The sequence below is a fragment of the Mustela putorius genome, unplaced genomic scaffold (assembly GCF_011764305.1).
Source record: "Mustela putorius furo isolate JIRA1106 unplaced genomic scaffold, ASM1176430v1.1 tig00000868_pilon_pilon_pilon, whole genome shotgun sequence".
In the NCBI taxonomy this organism is placed as follows: domain Eukaryota; kingdom Metazoa; phylum Chordata; class Mammalia; order Carnivora; family Mustelidae; genus Mustela; species Mustela putorius.
Window position 1 is genome coordinate 6147267 of NW_025421502.1, and position 18500 is coordinate 6165766.

General features: G+C 42.3%; 1 protein-coding gene and 1 pseudogene across 6 annotated transcripts in view; both read right to left on the minus strand.

Moving 5' to 3' along the window:
- Nucleotides 1–13717, minus strand: part of SEC24B (SEC24 homolog B, COPII coat complex component) — a 94780-nt gene extending 81063 nt beyond the window's left edge. For 4 of the 6 annotated variants that reach the window (XM_013053999.2, XM_045085554.1, XM_013053998.2 and 1 more), the window contains exon 1: nucleotides 13546–13703. In XM_013053999.2, the coding sequence (XP_012909453.2) occupies nucleotides 13546–13672 (127 nt within the window). In that variant the 5' untranslated portion in view covers nucleotides 13673–13703. Of the gene's footprint in view, nucleotides 1–13545 lie in introns of all 6 variants that reach the window. The other 2 variants (XM_013054000.2, XM_013053996.2) reach the window with 1 other exon arrangement.
- LOC123393483 lies at nucleotides 3371–5377 on the minus strand (annotated as a pseudogene).
- Nucleotides 13718–18500: the final 4783 nt, after the last annotated feature.

Genomic DNA, 18500 nt, shown 5'->3' on the forward strand with positions numbered 1-18500 from the left:
ATGATGTGGTAAGGACACTTCGCCTCTGTGCTATTCTTCCTAAAAATTCATAAATTCTTAAGAATCCACCCAGCCTATCATGGGAAAGCATCAGCAAAGTGAGGAACTGTCTACAAAATAACTAACTGGTCCTGTCAAAGCCCTAAAAGACAAACAAAAAACTAAGGCTCTGTCACAGATCAAAGGAAGCTAAGGAGACATGACAACTAAATACAACAAGATATCTTGGACTGTTCAGGGACAGAAAAAAAAATGGTGGAAATGGTATAGTTTAGCTAATGGTATTTCAGTAACGTTAATTTCCTAGTTTTGATAAATGTACCATGATTTTGTAAGATGTTAAGACATGAGAAGATGTAATACTTAGAGGAAGCTGAGTGAAGAACAAGGCATTTTCTGTACTATCTTTGCATCACTTCTGCAAATCTAAAATTATTGCAAAATAAGCTTTTAAAGCATAAACGGGAAAAAGTGCTGGCAATGACTTACTAAACTGACACAACTTTTAAAAAATTATATTTATTCATTTGAGAAAGAGAGAGAGGGAGTGTGTGCACACATAAGCCGGGGCAGGGAGTGGAGCATGATGAAGGAAGCAGACTCCCCTCTGAGCGGGGAGCCTGATGTGGGGCTCGATCCCAGGACCTTGAGATCATGACCTAAGCTAAAGGCAGACACTTAACTGACTGGGCCACCCAGGCGCCCCTCTATGACACTGTTTTTTAGACAAATGATTGCACCACACATAACCTGAGTGATCTTCCTAGAAAGCAAATCTGGTCATGTTATTTCTCTGTTTAAAGTTTTCTAATGGTTTTTCTTGCCATCAAGAAAAAATTCAAAATTTTAAACATAGTCTGTAAGACATTGGGAGCCACAATAATTCACCAATGCCCCGCTGCCAAAATGTCCATGTCCTACTCAACAGAACATGTGAATATGATACATTACATGGCAAAGGGAGCTGAGGCTGCAGACTGTATCAGGATCGTTAACCAGCTGACCTTAAAAACAGGAGAAAACGCCTGGATTATCCAGGTGAGCTCAACGTAATTGTAAGAGTCCTTAAAAGCAGAACAGAGTCAGGGAGATGTGACTACAGAAGATCCTAAGAGATGGTGCCAGATGTTACTGGCTTTGAAGACAGAAAGAAGGGACCATGAATCAAGGAATGCGGGCAGCCTCTAAAAGTGGGAAAAGGTAAGGAAACGGATACTCTCCCTCAGCTTCGAGGAGGGAATTCAGCCCTGCTGACGCCTTGATTGCAGCCTTTCTATGTTTTTTAAGAATTTTTTCTTAAAGATTTTATTTATTTATTTAAGAGAGACAGAGAGAGAGATCAGTAAATAAAACGTAATTTTGTTAAACCAGAGGTGCCTATCATTAGGTCAAAGTGACACAGAATGATGACCTAGTAGGAAGGGAGCAAGGAAGCCACAACATATCAGGAAAGAGTGTATGTGAGAGCTTTTACCTCAAAAGGCCATCAAAGGGGTTGGTAAGCGCAGAATACAGTTAAGTTGCCTTGTAAATAAAGCCTTCTGAAGGGGATCAAATAAACATGTGATACTTTTCTAAAATCTGCTTTTTTAAAATGCAAGTGTCTAAAGTTTAATTCCTTCAAGAATGCTACCACCTAAAATTTTAGCACTAAGGTAGCCATGAGTATAAAAAGGCTGAGAAACACTGTTCCACACGTACTCTGACCATACTAAATTTTTCTCAAACTGTGTTTGTTCACCTCTGACCACCCCCCAACCTGGAATCTTTAAAAATTCCCTCTTCCCCCCTTCATCTGATCAACTTTTACTCATTCTTCAGATCTTAGTTCAGCTCTGCTTCTAGAAAACATCTGCTAACCCGGCAAGTGAATGGCTACTTAATGATGCATCTGTAGTATCCTGGACCACAATGCTAGCACTTTTCACATGCTACTTTAACTGTCTGACTGCAAACTCAGTGAAGGAGTCTAGTTTGCTCTCAGCTCTATCACATCCCTAAAGCTCAGCATAGTGCCTGGCTCATGGAAACCATTCCTATATTCTGAGTCTAGTAAAGTCTAGTAAATAATCATCAAGTATTTCTGAATTAGGCATTTCCCTCATCATGATGGATCAACAAAGATTACATGGTAAGTAAAAAGAAAACACAAAACTTTAAAGAGCTTTCACTACTTAAAGCAACTTACACTCTAGTACAAGAACAAATATGTTCTTGTAGATTTGAACTTGTTTACTGTGCCATTTTACACATTTTACTCTACTAATTCAAATACAAGAACATCACTTGAAACAAAAGAAAAATAGTAATATACTGTATTTCATTATATCTAAGGTGTTTTGATGATGCTGCTCTTTAAACCTACAAGGTATATTCTGCTACTGTAACAAATTACCATAAATTTAGTGGCTTGAAACAACACAAATTTATTATTTTATAGTTCTGGGGGTCAGAAGCCCAAAATCAGTTCATGGGGCTAAGGTCCAAGTGTCATGGGCAGAGATGGTTCCTTCTGAGGCTCCAAGAAGAGAATCCCTCTCCCTGCCTTTTTCAGTTTCTAGTGGCCACCTGCATTCCTTGGCTTGTGTCCCCTTCCTCCATCTTCAAAGCTCATCACTCCCACCTCTGCTTCTGTGGTCTCATTACTTTCTCTGCTGGCTGACTCCTTCTGATTCCCTCTAATCAGGTCTGTTGTGATTATATCAGGCCCACCCAGATCCAGGATAATATCCCCACTTCCTAATCTTAGCTGCAAAGATTTCAAAGATTAGGATGCGAACATAGTACATAGTACCGGGCCATTACTCAGCTCACCACATCAGATGTCAACGGCAGCTTTTCAAAAAACTATACTGTAACTTCTACAGTTTCAGTGAAACCAATTTCAAAATTTCACCAATTCTGGGACACCTGTTTGGCACAGTCAGCTAAGTGTCTGCCTTTAGCTCAGGTCATGATCCCAGAGTCCTGGGATGAGTCCCATATCGGATGCCTTGCTCAGCAGGGGCCTGCTTCCCTCTCTGTCTGCCTCTCTCTCTGACGAATAAATAAATAAGATCTTAAAAAAAAAAAAAATTACCGATTCTAAGATGCTCCCCAAATTCAGAGATAAAAATGTAAAAAAAAAAGTGTCTTAGAATCAATGAAGTAATATAATTACCGCATCCACAAAAAGAGCATCAACAAATCACTGAAAAGCAGAAAAATTCAGATTATATACAATCTCTGAAAAGCTTCTACATTCTTAGCCTCAAGTGAGGGTATGTCTGTATAAAAAAGGAAACAGATTATTCTAACACATTATCTACTCACTGTTATCAAACTGACTTGAGAAGTAAATATAAGATTTTCAACAAATAGGCTATATACCTTTCTTTTTTTATTTATACATATTTAATTAAGATGAAATAGGCATAAACCATAAAGAAAAAAAATCAGGATAAAGTGTCACTTCCATTTTGTAGGGAGGGGTCAGGAAATGGAACAGATTACCTGGGAAACATCCTAAGACCACCCCAAAGTAGTGAGGTTACAGAATATTAAAGACAAAATTAAGTATTATTCCACTTAATCTACAAATGAATAAAGGGAGTCAAAACTTTATCCTATTTGGTATAAGAATTTTTACATTTAATATATAATGAATCATTTCTTGGAAAGTAATACCGGTAAGTTTTAGAAGAAAGAAATTTCCATTACACAACTGACTAGAAAATCTCAAATGCAACTAAGCAGCTATGCTATAGCTCAGTATGTACCATTACATTGTTCTGGGCTAGTATACATTTCAGTTTAACACAGAACTGCATTTTGGGTTTTAGAAAGACAGCAATAGTTATATTTTGGCTTTTATTCTAGATGCTTAACACAGTTAAGGCGACAGTTGAAGCATATTAAGTAAAGGTAGTTCTAATTAAATGATGATCAACACAATCTCTAGCAACCTACATACACTGTATAATGCTTACATGGAATGAAACCAGTGTACTTAATTGGTATTTTACACGCACACACACTCACACAGAACTAAAAAAACATCAAAAGCAGTCATTCTACATGTACTATGGTTACACATTAAAAATGCAATTATACCATTGAACAGCACTACTTGATATGTAAGATAAAGGTGACTGGTTCTAACACAGAGCTAAGCCTGTATCAGTCATTCTAATCATAATGGCTTGTAAAAGCATCAGGTTTCCAGTAAAGAAACTACTCTATGAAAATCAGTTAAAATCTGTCCAAAGTTTCACATCAGTAAAACCAGGATAAGGCTACAATGATCTTGAAGTGTGAACAAGATATCCAATCAGAACAGTAAGATTCCCAGCCATAATGTAAGATAGAAAGGTCTTCATGCAGCATATGCTCTCTGGCTCCTAGAAAGCTTCATGTGCATAATATAAAGTTAGGTTGCCCAAGAAGTAAACTGGAGTTCAGTGAAGTTTCCATTGTGCCATGACTTTTAAACCTCAGGAATGGTATGATCCATCAGGCTTTTCATAATGCTTGGTGCCATCCGTTTAATAATATGTTCAAAGATAAAAGCAGGCATGATTGTAATAGTAACTACAGTCTCAGATGTTGACAGTATGTCTGCAATTTGAGAATCCTTCAGCCCAATGACATTCTGCCCATTGACTTCACAGATGTTATGTTCTGTGAGAAGACCATTTCTGGCTGCAGAACTATCTTTCACTATGGATGTTATCTTTCCATTTTTAAAGATAAAGCCAACATGTCCAGTACTATCCTTATGCTTGGTAACTGTCCGTTCAAAGGGCCTGTCATGAACAGTCATAGTAATCTTCTCTCCAAAAGCCTGTTTGAGTACCTTGTGTGCTTTATCAGAGCTCCAGCCTGCACAGTTTTCCCCATTGATCTGGAGTACTTGGTCCCCAAATCTCAGACCAACCAATGAGGCTGGAGAATTTGCCTGGACCAGCTGAACAAATATGCCATTATCTATTGATTTAAGCCTGAGCCCAATTTTTCCATCTTGATCCTTACACAAAATGACTTCACGAATCCCTTGCTTAATTTCTGCTCTACGAATTCCAACATCATTACCAGTTACAGGAGCCACCATATAGTTCATACTAGAAGGTCTTGCCACCAACTGCCCCTGAACTGGTGCTCCAGGGACCACGGCCATATTTGCACGGATTTGTTCTTCATTTTAACTCAGGCCCATGTACTGGGAGAGCTCCGGATACAATTTAGGATAGAGATTTCCATCTTGAGAGATGGGAGCAGAAGCTTCAGACAAAATTGCTAGGTTGCCAGGGTTTGCAGAAAAGGCAGTTTGAGCCTGAATAACTTTGTCTACCTTCAGGTCTTCAAGAGATGGGTACAGAGACATTTTTGCAGGACTTTTCTAGGCCACAAGGACCCGCTCGCCGCCCTTGCCGCCCCGCCGCCTCCAGTAACTGGCACGGCTATATACCTTTCAATAGAGGTACTTAGCTGGTCAGCCTGGCTTATACCATCAGTTAGATACCAGTTAGATACAGCCTCTGGTTTTCTCTAGGCATCTATGCCCTTCTTGGCAAGACTAAATTATCACAAGATCTACCCAAAGGATGTATCTGCCTCAGGAACATAATCTCTTTCTAGAGACTAGATTCCCACCAAAAAAAAGTTTATTCTATTCTTGCTGTAAGCAAACCAGACATGAAAATCCAAATTTACAAGGTAAATATTTTATGAAATATCTAGTCACTATACATTTATTAAAAAAAAAATTAATCATAAGCTCTCCTTAAATGAGTTTCCTCATCTTCTCCCTTGTCAGAGAAGTAACATTTCTTTAAAAGATTTTACTTATTTATTTGACAGAGAGAGAGAAATCACAAGTAGGCAGAGAGAAAGGCAGAGAGAGAGAGGGAAGCAGGCTCCCCACTGAGCAGAGAGCCCGATGCAGGGCTTGATCCCAGGACCTTGGGATCATGACCCGAGCCAAAGGCAAAGGCCTAACCCACTGCGCCACCCAGGCGTCCCAGAAGTAACATTTTTAATATCAAAAGAATATTTGCTTCATTAGTCTTTTCTTGAATCACATTTCAATATTTTTTAAGTCAGATTGTTTTTTTTTCAGCACCTTAAAAAGAACATCAAGGTCAGCAAAGTATAAGCTCCTCTATCCTACAGAGACACATTCATACTAACCTGGAGAGGCAGAATCAGAAATAAGAACATAATTTATTCATCACTGAACTACCAAGAAATAGGTCAATATCCAGCTACTATGCATTTTAACAATCATTTTTGTTAAAGAATGCCACCAGTAAATAGTCACACAGCCCTGATCCTGCTTTCCCGTTATACCCCACAAAGCTGGCCCCTTGCCCCAGACCCACAAGACCTCCTCATGATCCAGCTAATTAAAAGACGAAGGCCTGGAACATTACAGGCTTACAGGATCCTGTTCTGGTGTCAAGGCTGGTATCCATTTAGTCATCAGTACACGTAGTACTGATTACTCAATATTTTGGATATAGGACCCCTGGCAATAAAGTATCAATAATGTTGCTAAAATACACATTTTTTACGAGCATAAAAAATATATGACACCACACCCCTAGTGATTTCATTTTTATTTTTTTAAGACGATTTTATTTATTTGAGAGAGAGAGATCACAAGTAGGCAGAGAGGCAGGCAGTGAGAGAGGAGGGGGAAAGCAGGCTCCCTGCTGAGCAGACAGCCCGATGCGATGCGGGACTCCCGACCCTGGGACCCTGAGATCATGACCTGAGCCGAAGACAGAGGCTTAACCCACTGAGCCTTAACCCACTGAGCCACCCAGGTGCCCCTTAGTGATTTTTAAAAAATGAGGAATTCCTGGGGTGCCTGAGTGGCTCAGTCAGTCGAGCATCTGACTCTTCATTTCAGCTCAGGTCATGATCTCAGGGTCCATCCACATCAGGCTCAGTGCTCAGTGGGGAGCCTGCTTAAAGATTCTCTCTCTTTCTCCCTCTGCCCTGCCCTACTTCCACGTGTTCTCTCTCTAAAATAAATCTTTTTTAAAATGAGGAATTCCAATCACATCTGGATACCCTGGATTATTCTTTTCTAATGGAAGACTAATAGCTATAAAACTAACTGTCCCAGTCACTGCTGGCAGACAGAGCCCACAGCCAGACACAGTCTATATGACCATTTGGATGAAATCTCACTGCATTAAGTCCATCAGTTTTCCTCTTTGGCTGCTTTAATAAAGAGTGTTAAGAGTAACGGGACTGGGGTGCCTGAGTGGCTCAGTGGGTTAAGCCTCTGCCTTCCACTCAGGTCATGGCCTCACGGTCCTGGGATCAAGCCCCGTATCAGGCTCTCTGCTCAGTGGGGAGCCTGCTTCCCCCCCTCTCTCTGCCTGCCTCTCTGCCTACTTGTGATCTCTCTCACTCTGTCAAATAAATAAATAAAATATTAAAAAAAAAAAAAAAAAAGAGGGCGCCTGGGTGGCTCAGTGGTTAAGCTGCTGCCTTCAGCTCAGGTCATGATCTCAGGGTCCTGGGATCGAGTCCCGCATCGGGCTCTCTGCTCAGCAGGGAGCCTGCTTCCTCCTCTCTCTCTCTCTGCCTGCCTCTCTGCCTACTTGTGATCTCTTTCTCTCTGTCAAATAAATAAATAAATCTTAAAAAAAAAAAAAAAAAATCTTATAAAAAAAAAAAAAAGAGTAACGGGACCAAAACAAAACAGATACTGGTTGAGAACCTACTACATGCCAAATACTTTGCTTTTCTCTATATAATCTTACATGATTCTTACAACAACCCTGTGAAGTAGCACTATCCTATCATCATTTTACAAATAAGGGCGTGCAAGGTTATTAATATATACAGATTCAAATAGTTGGTAAGTAATGAAAAGGCCAGGCATTGCAGGTTCCAAAGCTTATTTCACAATACCTGTTTCTCAGAAATACTAGGAAAAACAAGCAAGCTACAACTTGGCCATTGGCTTAGGCGAGGCATTTTACTACTCCCTCTCGCCTCCCTACCTCATCCTGCTTTTCTTTGGCTCCTATTACAAGCAGTTCCAGCACAGAATTTTAGAAAACTTGAAACCAATTAAATCCACCTTCCCACAAGCCAGCTAGCTGAGGTAGATGGCCATTAGAGGGAACCTTCCAAGAGCAGATCTGTTGGAGGGAGGAAGGGCTGGGCAGTGGAAGAAGATAATAAAAAGACGGAAACAGTGATTAAGCCTTAAATATAGGAAAGGATAGGGAGAGCTGGCCCTACACAGATCCTTTAAGGGGCGTCTTCAAAAACAATAGTGAATATGAAGCCAAGTTCACTTACTCAGTTGAGTGCCTACTGCCTGCGGCCATTGGGAATATGATGAGGAAAACTCATATAGCCTCCACCATCTGAAGAAATTATATCCTGGTATTCTGAAGGAGATGGAATGTAGGAGACTCTCATTTGCTAAGTATCTCATTTTGCTAAGCACCAGGTACTTTAAAAATGGTTACTTATTTAATATAATTCTTTCAACAACTCTAGAAGGAAGGTATTATTATCCCCTTTAGCTCAAAGATGTTAAGTAATTACCTCTACAAAACCAGGAGCTGTATCAAAGCCGTCAACCTTCTCACTAGCCCACACCTTCTGACAATTCTGAATAAAACACGATCTGCTCTCGCATGCAGGGCTGTCTATGAGGATGCTCTCATTTCTAGGAAAGTCCACTGAAGACTGGCTCAAAAATGTCAGTGTCTTTAGGCTTCTAATACTTCAGGGTTTACAGATAATTAGGAAAATGAAGTTAGCTGAAATACTATAACCAGTGGCAAGGAATGGGGTTTACAAAAATTATTACAGATCTAGTCTCAGAAACCGGGGGGGGGGGGGGGGGGGGGAGGGTGTGGAGTAGGAATAAGATACCACAATAACTAATGCAACACAAACAGCAATGAAGAAAAGTTAAACCCAGATAAAAGGCACTTGTTTACATAAGGAATGATTTTTAAGATTCTCAAGATATTAATCAGCTTAGAAGGAAATGCTGTATCCAGATGGTTACATTACACCATGGCAATATCTTCACCAGAGGACCTGATGCTTCTGCTAAACTATAAAGGAAGACTAGAAACCTGAGACACAGATCCTGCTCTGAGCAAAAGGAACTTACTTCAGACACACTAGGGAGATTTTCATCCTTTTAAATTTTGCATGTGCTCTCAAAGCTGAAGGGTTTCCTATAACTGACCAGATAGTACTGCTGAGCAAAGGGTATGTTTATATCTTCCATAATGGATCCCAGTAATTCCCATTACTAACTCATCTTTCTCACATGATCGGCTATAGAAATGGTAAAACTGCCAGTAGTATCATTCCTGGAAAAGGCATATGGAAATAAGAAAACACGTTTTCATTTGAAAACGAGCACCATTTATTTGCTTCTTAAATAGAATGAATCGATAGTGGTTTACTGTTAAATCTGAGTGCCCCCTCCCAAAAAGCTTTTAAACTATCTCTTTCAGGGGCACCTGGGCGGCTGAGTCGGTTAAGTCTCTGCCTTTGGCTCAGGTTGTGATCCCAGGGCCCTGGGATTGAGTCCCGCATCGGGCGCTCTGCTTGGTGGGAGGACTGCTTCTCCCTCTCTCAATCCCCCTGCTCGTGTTCCCTCTCTTGCTGCCTAATAAATAAACAAACCCTTTAAAATAAATACATAAATAAATAAACTAATTAAAACATCTCTTTTAAGGGCGCCTGGGTGGCTCAGTGGGTTAAGCCGCTGCCTTCGGCTCAGGTCATGATCTCAGGGTCCTGGGATCGAGGCCCGCATCGGGCTCTCTGCTCAGCAGGGAGCCTGCTTCCTCCTCTCTCTCTGCCTGCCTCTCTGCCTGCTTTGTGATCTCTCTCTGTCAAATAAATAAATAAAATCTTTAAAAAAAAAAAAAAATCTCTTTTAAGTCAACTGGGAGAAATTTTGGAATTACACCATCATATTTCCAGGATATTATTTCACCCAATCTTCCCTTCTTTGAGGACTGGGCTTTGGAGAGACTCTCAAAAGGTGGAGTAAAATCTGAAGAATATTCAATTAACACTTCATATGGAAGTACAAATAATTCTAAAAGCCCATAACCTGCTCAGTGAAAAACTGAAGTATAGAAATACAAGTATACAAAAGGAAGTTTAAGACAAGTACATCACAGGCTCAAGTCAAACTGTATCTTCAAATGAGTAGGGGGGAAAGCATGTGAGCAGTTAAAACTAGAAAACAAAAGTGATAATGAAGTCTCAGTTTTCTGCCTATTCCCTACCCTTGCAAAAACAGGTCAAAGTCTCTAAAGAGACTTTCTATAGTCTCTTAATAGAAAGAGAACTGGAGGAATTAGGAAGACTGAATTGGACTTGATGTAACAAATGTTTAATGAATACCTGAATATACAGCAGTGACAAGAGCAACAAAAACTGCAACCCTCACAAAGTTTACACAGGAAATGGTGAAAAACATACCCACCTAACCTTTCTGGATCTTGGTTTCATCTACAAAACTGGACATCTACAAAAGTGGACCAGGTGTTTTTCAGATTGCACTCCAAGAACACCTGAACCCCTACCTCTATTTTAACTGTAGCAGGTTCACTTTTTTCAGATTTCTCCATCAGTGCTCTAGCCACTACTTTCTTTGAAAAAAAAAATCTGATTTTTAAAATGTTGGATAACCATTAAAATAAGTGATCACTAGACACCATTTCAGTTTAACAATTCTGTCTTCTGTAATGTTTCATATGCACACTTCTGACCTGTTTCTTTTCACCATGTCTAGAATTCCATGGAGACACATTAAAAGGCAAACTGTTTCATGTAGGCCTAAAGAATAAACCAAAACCCCGAAGGATTGCTTAATCTTTATCTATAAATGCCAATACAATGCAGCAAAAAATTTTTTTCTAAGATTAGCAAAAAAAACCAAAAAACAAAAAACCACAAACCCAAAAACTAGATTTGACCTTGTTACTTCTCAACTTAAGCTACTACCTTCCACAAAACAACAAAAAAATTGACCCTAGTTCTTTATCTTTTTTAAATTGAGATATAACTGACATAGGCTCTATTAGTTTCCAGTATGCAACATGATTCAATATTTGTATAAATTACAAAAATGATCATAGAATAAGTGTGGTTAACGTCTGTCACCATACATAATTACAGATTTTTTTTTTTCTTGTGATGAGAGCTGGTAAAATTTACTCTCTTGGCCTATGAAGGAAATGGAATGTAGGAGGAATTTAATTTCCAAATTCCATGACAATGACATTTAAGGCTTTTCTGCAACCTGACCCCTTTTTAAGTATTCCTTTTAGCTTCAATGCCTTGGGTTCTCCCTATTACCCAGGACACTTCTTGCCGCTTGACAGCTTAGTTTCTAAACATGCCATGCACTTTCACAATTAGAGACTAGTTCATGCTGTAACCTCTGCCTCAAGACAGTCTTGCCCTCTTATTCCTACCCTTCAAATCCATCAAGGTCAGAATCAACTTGAATGTCAACAAAATAAAGGTGAATTTAGGATACAGGCAGGGATTCTGATTTCTACTAGGCTATTATTAAGTACCCAACTGGTAAATACCAACAAATGCTGAAATGAATTATGTTAAAGTAATGATTACAAACAGTAGAAACTAAGCATCATCTATATTTGGCTTCTAATGTTCTTAACAGATTTAATATCCTCATTACAATAGATATCCTGGGCCTTCACAAAATTTGTAAGGCTAAGAGTCATATTTGCCACTTTTAAAAAATCATTCACAGGGCACCTGGGTGGCTCAGTGAGATAAAGCCTCTGCCTTGGGCTCAGGTCATGATCCCAGGATCCTGGGATCCAGCCCCACATCAGGCTCTCTCTGCTCCGCGGAGAGCCTGCTTCCTCCTCTATTTCTCTGCCTGCCTCTCTGCCTACTTGTGATCTCTGTTAAATAAATAAAATCTTAAAAAAGAATCATTCACTAACAAAATAATGCATACCCAGAAAATCAAGAAAAGACAATCCTTGGATCACTGTTAAACATGGGTTTACAATACTCCAAAAGACTTGCAATCTCTCCTTAAAAAAACATGTGCTAGTTCCTTTACACAGAAGACCGTTTAAGAGGAAAAACAACAATTTATATCAAGTTGACAAGGACAAACACTGCTCAGAAATATCTTTATGAATGTTCAGGACAGGAACATAAAATCTACTACACTGTTCACTCTACACCCTCGTAAACAATGACCACCAGAAGTAAAGCATGTAATATTGACAAGTATGGCTGATCCAAAGGATAGCCGGCCCAAGACATCACTTTTATGGGGGGAAAAAAAAAATTCAACCTCTGATACTCAGGATAAACGGTATTCATGTTTGAAAAGCGTCAGCTGAAAAACCACATAGTGGCTGAACTGATTTATATAGTCCAGTGAATTTCCATTAACAATTTGGACAAAACAGGTCAGTCTAACAACTGTTTGAAAAGTACTAGTAGTTTTGTTCTCTTACAAAAACAGGGCCTTTTTCATGACTTTCGAGGGTTCTCACCTAAAATACTATCAAGTTTATAACGTGAGGTCCCCCTTCCCCGGCACCACCCACTAACATTCAGATCCCAATGATCAGGGAATAAATATCCTAGAAACGATCGTTTTTCACTTGAATCTCCCGCATACTAAAAATGCTACGACTTTAGCATGATCGCGGCTTTCAAGTCGCACTGGCTGCTGCCTGTGTGAAGGCCTTGGAAGCTTCCCTCCAAGCGGGGCCAACTCTAGCATGCTGTCGTCTTTCTGAAAGTGGAGCTGGCGGACCCCCCCCCCCAATCTAAAGGTGTTCGTTTAAATCCGTCTGATACCTGCTCCCTTTCCGACACCACAAGCCGACTCCGAACGCCAGAGCGGCAGCCGCAGCAGCAATGACAGAGCCTGCGGCCGAACTGGGTCAGGATTACGGTTACACTTGTGTTGCATATTTACACCCTTTTGTCTACAAACTTGAGCGCTAACTTAAGTTCCCTTCAAGGCAACGTGCTCGCTGGGCCGCAGAAATCAAAGCAATTTTCCTGAGACGGGGAAGGGCACAATCCGTGCAGCTCGCGGGCTACACCAGGCTTCCCCGGACCGCGCACTCCGCGGCCTCGGCTTTTCGCCGGCGAAAGGGTCGTTCGGGGCAACTCGCCGGCGCTCAGGCCGGGTTACGAGGGTTTTTTAAAGCGGACCTGGGCCCCTCCTTGTCCACCTCCCCTACTAACCCCGGACGCCTTCGGGCCTAGGGTCACATTACGTAAACAGCCCCGGCCCCAGCTCTCCCGGGTCGGCCCCCGCCCCCGCGCCAGGGCGCCCGTCCCCTCCCCCCGCGCCCCGCACCTCGCGCCCCCCCCCACGGTCCGCCCCCAGCGTGGCCTGGTCCGCGGCTCCCCACACCTTCGCCCCCATCCCCGGCATCCCCCGCCCCATCACCCCTCTGGGCCCGGCCCGGTGTGTCCTGAGCGGCCGCGCAGGCTGCCCCGCCGGCGCTAGGCCCCGCGCTCCGCTGGGGCGGGCCGCCTCACCGTTCTGCTGGTGCGGCGCCGGGCCCGGGCCTGCGGGCGTGGCGGCTCCTGAGGCTGTGGCTCCGCCGAGCTTGGGCGAGATCCGGGCGCTGGCGGCCGGATGAGGGGACTCGGCGGGGGCCGACATGACGGCGCGGCTGGCGGCGGCGGCTCCGCTTCGGGGAGGTGGGCGGAGGGAAGGGAAGGCGGGGCCGGAGAGGCGAAAGGAAGAGGAAGGAACGCGCCCCGCGTCACCGAGGGAGTCGCCCGGGACCGCGGCCGGGCGTGCCGGCGCTGCACCGCGGAGCCAAGCTGGGCCGCCGCGAGTGCCGCGATCCTGGCCTCTGGCCCCTGACGCCTGGCCAGTCCCGCCCGGCGGTGCTGCGCGCCCCCAACGCTGAGAGCGAGGTTCCAGCCTCGGGTCGGTCCCCGCACCGCGGGCCTCGGGCCGCCGCTGCAACGCCCCCTGCCGGCGGAAGCCCGGCGCTTTCAGGCCCAAGGCGGAGCGGCGGGGCCGCGGCCTCACTGCCAACTTGGCGACAACGGCTCCGGCCTCGGCTTAGCCAGGGTCGCTGTGAGGCGGGAGGGATGGACCCCGGTAGGAGAAGGAAACCTGGGCCGGCTCCCACCGGTGCGGAGGCTGGGCGCACGGCGAGCCTGGCGCGACGTTGCTGGGAGGGGGATCCTAGAGCCGCGGGGTGACATCCGGAGCCCGGGGGCCACGCTGCACCGGACTGACCCCACCCACCCGTCCTCCCTTCCCCCGAAAGAGAACCCTGGATTCGGTTTTGGTTTTTAATCCTGAATTTACCCCCCTTACTTTTAACTAAAGGAAATAGGAGTTTCAGGGTCCCTGAATTCCCAGGGAATTCTAACCCTCGGCAGAGGAGAAGGAAACATTTCTCTTTGATAAGCACAAAAATCGAAATAATATTCTAAACTTTTCCCGCCGAGTTAAACCTGGGGAAAAGGGAAGGAGAAAACAGTAAGAGAAACTGGAGGACAAGCTTTATCTTTATGATTTTGGCCAAGGGTAGCTTCATTCTTTTGATGTTTAGGAAAGAAGCTCCAGCATCCGAAGCAAAAATTCCGTTTGCTTCCTCTACATTGAAATTTTTGAATCCCTGACCTGTCCCAGCGTGCTAACAGGCAAGCAAGTCTTGGACTACATTAGCCAAGTCGTCTCGCCATCTTGGAATTCTGAGTATGCTACCATCACTCTGTATTCGAAATGAAATTGCTCAGAAACATCATTGAACTCGAAATGGGATCTAGCAAGATATTTCTGGAGTGATAAGTCTAATTTACTGAGTTAATTATGGAGATCGTGTAGTGTGTTCCGAAATAATGCAAAGCTTGCCTCTCCTCATTCATGGTACTTGGTGCTTTAATGACCCAAATGGACTACAAATAGGATTTCAGTGGTTGGGTTTGTACTTTTGGGTTTTAGGATTTTCAACGATATATCACACTCCACTGAGACAAAAGGGGGAAGCTGTTTTCCAACACTTTTCCGGGAGTTTTTTGAAAAAAGGTTCAGAAGAAAAACTCCTGGATAAGGGCTACCATTATGAGGGTAAGGGAATAACGAGGCAATTGGTATTGGGCTCCTGAATGTATTTCCTGGGTATAGGACTCCCATTTTCATCACAGGTATATGGAATGAAGGTGAGCCCTGTTACTTTAGGGGTGACTCCTAACGAGGTGGGCTGGGACCATATGTTTCCGCAGATCTTCCCCACAGTCTTTACAACCTAAATTGCTTCCACTTTGTCCACTAATTCACTGTAGTTTTTTCTAGTATGGTTATAAGAATCTTTTGCATGTCAGATCCTACAACCTTTTAAAAAATGTTATTTCACTCCATTACTTTAAGTTCCATGACTGCCATCAATGGAGAAAAAGTAGGGAAAAGAGGAAGGATTGAATGAATACTTAACCATGTACCAGGCACTGTACTAGTCACTTGAACATTTTGTCCTCACAATAACTCTACAGGATATTTTTCTTATCCCCACTTTACCAGAAGAAACTAAGGCTTAATAGAGTTCAAGTCATCTTAGTAAAAATCATGAACCAGTAGCAGAACCAGAGACCAAACCAAGGTCTATTTAGCTCCACAATCTTTGTTCTTTCACTACAAATTCTGCTGGGTTCCTTTACATTTTTCTTCATAAAGCTATGCTAATTATGATGTACTATTTTGCTTGTCAAAGGATTTTCAGTTTTACATATTTAAAATTTGTTCCAGTATTCTTTAGAATGGTGGATCTCAAAATGTTTGAAATGCAAATTATTAGGTCCCACCCAGGACCTACTGAACTCTGGACAGGGCACCCAACAGCAGTCTCTCCTGGTGATTCTGACACACAGGAGAACAGGAGAAACACTGCTTTTGAACAGCAAAGTTAAGCTGAATTGGTTCGTAGTTTTATTTAACATTAGGAGGTGATGCTCTTTTTCTTCAAGACATCTCTTCAAATTTTTTTAAAGCAGTCATTAAAAGTCATAGTTTTTAGATGTGCGAATAGACATCTAAATACAGAAATGCCAAATGTGGTAGGGCCTGTGTCAGTTCTGAAATGATGGGCAGTTTGGAGGCAAATGCTGACTCCAAGTCTGTGTTCAGTGGGAAAGTGCTATAATTGAAATTAAGCCCTTCTGCAGGTACAGGAGGGACATTTTTGCCGAGTGTGAAGTTCTGACACACGCACCACTATTTGTCACCCCTAATTTGGGAGTCCTATTCTCTATAACAGAAGGTGCAAGAGATTTCACAACTAAAGACCAGTGTGTATCTCAGAAGATGATAGTCCAGTTCTTTCTGTATCTTCCTCAGACAGTTTTTGTTTGTTTGTTTTTTTAATTCTCTAGTTTTTAAATCCTGTTTGACCTGTTTGACTTTGTGGAATACCTTTTCTCTCTTATTTATTTATTATTATTATTTTTTAAAGATTTTATTTATTTATTTGACAGAGAGCAAGATCACAAGTATGCAGAGAGGCAGGCAGAAAGAGAAGACGAAGCAGGCTCCCCACTGAGCAGAGAGCCCGACTCGATCCCAGAACCCCGAGATCATGACCTGAGCCGAAGGCAGACGCTTAACCCACTGAGCCACCCAGGCGCCCCCACCTTCTCTCTTTTTAGAAGCTTTCCTTATTAGGTGTCCCTTCCCCCAATATGAAAAATTATTTTCTTCTTTCTCTTCCTCTATCTGGTATATTTACACATTTAGTGCATTTTTAGTAGGCCCACACTTTGAGTAGCAAGGTTATATCTGAACATCAAAGACATAGCTAAGATCCTAAAAAGAAAAAAGAAATGGGATTATTAGGCAAATAGTTATCACATAACCTGTGCACAAAAGTACATGCAGGAAATTCTCTCAGGTTCTTACTTAGAATATTTGGCTATTATTTTAGATCTACAGTACTGTAATTTCTATACTTCTCCAGCCCATAGCAAATTAGAAACAATGAATCACAAGGCCAGGGAAAGAGCTGTTATTGATACAGACACATTGAGAGCAACAATTGCTATTGGCAAAATAAATACAGGAAAGACAAAAAAATTGGTAAAATGGAAGAACTGAAAATGCACAGCAGTCTGAAGCAATTAGTTAAATTGAACAACCGTATATATTCCACTGGGAATATGATAAACGTGGCCCACAAGTCTGCCATCTGAGAATTTCTAACCTGCTATTCTGAAGGAAATTGAATGAATGGAATTCTCATTTACTGAGCACCTACTATATAACTTGGAATCTCTTTAGAATAACTGTCTCTCTACACATACACACACACAGAGATATACAGCAGCAAGGATATACAACCTATTTTAGAACACTTAGAAATTCTTACATATGATTAGGCTAGGTTCCTAAAGCACCGTTCTTTCTAAGCCCCAATATTTGCAAGTCCTAAGTAAGTAGAAAGGTTTACCTCCTGGGCCATATATGCATGTCCACCTGAAGGAGCAGGAGGCTGGCTGAGGACAAAGCAAAAGCTGGCGCCTTGCACCCCCCCCCCCTGTTCACCCGCTCCCTTCCATATGTGTAGCATTCCTCAGGCACCCCTGACTGCCATAAAATGATAAATAGTTAACTTGCAGAGATCACAGTCCTGCAAGGTAGGAGTCTCCCTTGGTTTGCAAATGTCCTTGAGATTTACAACAAAGAAGTTACCTTATCAATAGCCCTAATGTCACCCTCCCCTCCATGAAAACAGAAGGAGGCGGAGGTAGAAGGAAAAGTAAATAAAGTTCAATTTCTTCTAAACCTAAATCTCATTAACAAGGATGCTTGATAGCAGGAATGTAACATTCCACCAGGAGACTCCCAATTGTCTTTACTTGATAATAACTAGGCCTTCAATATCCTGATAGTGCTTTTTTCCGCATGCGTGGGCTAACCGGCCAGTTCTGCTTCTGTCAGATTGCTTTGTCTGCTTTCGCGCGGGGTCCCCTGACCCAATCCACTGACGCCAAGTATGCCTGTTCAAACTATCAATCAATCAGCTCAGCCCCACCCGAAACTTGTTTGTATCTGTCTATAAAAACCCTGCACCAACCCAGCTCTGGACCTCTCGGCGCTATCGGCAAAGAGCGCCGCAGAGGTCCAGGTTCAAACCTGCAATAAAGGACCCTTGCTGATTGGCTTTGACTCACGTCTCTGGTGGTCTTTTAAGGTGGGGGTAATATTCAATTGGCATTTCACACCAAACAGAAAGTTGAGTCACCTCTTTGAAGTTTTAGGAGCAAGCTTACTCTTCTCTTTTTTTTTTGCCTGTAGCAAACGATAAGTGGTGCCTCTCAAACTTCAGTGTGTATATGAATCACTTTGAGAATCTTGTTAAAAGGCAGTTTCTGATTTGGTGGATTTGGGTATATCATGAGATTCTGCATTTCTTTCTTCTTTCTTTTTTTAAAGATTGTGTTTATTTTACTTTATTTTAAAATATTTAATTAATTTATTT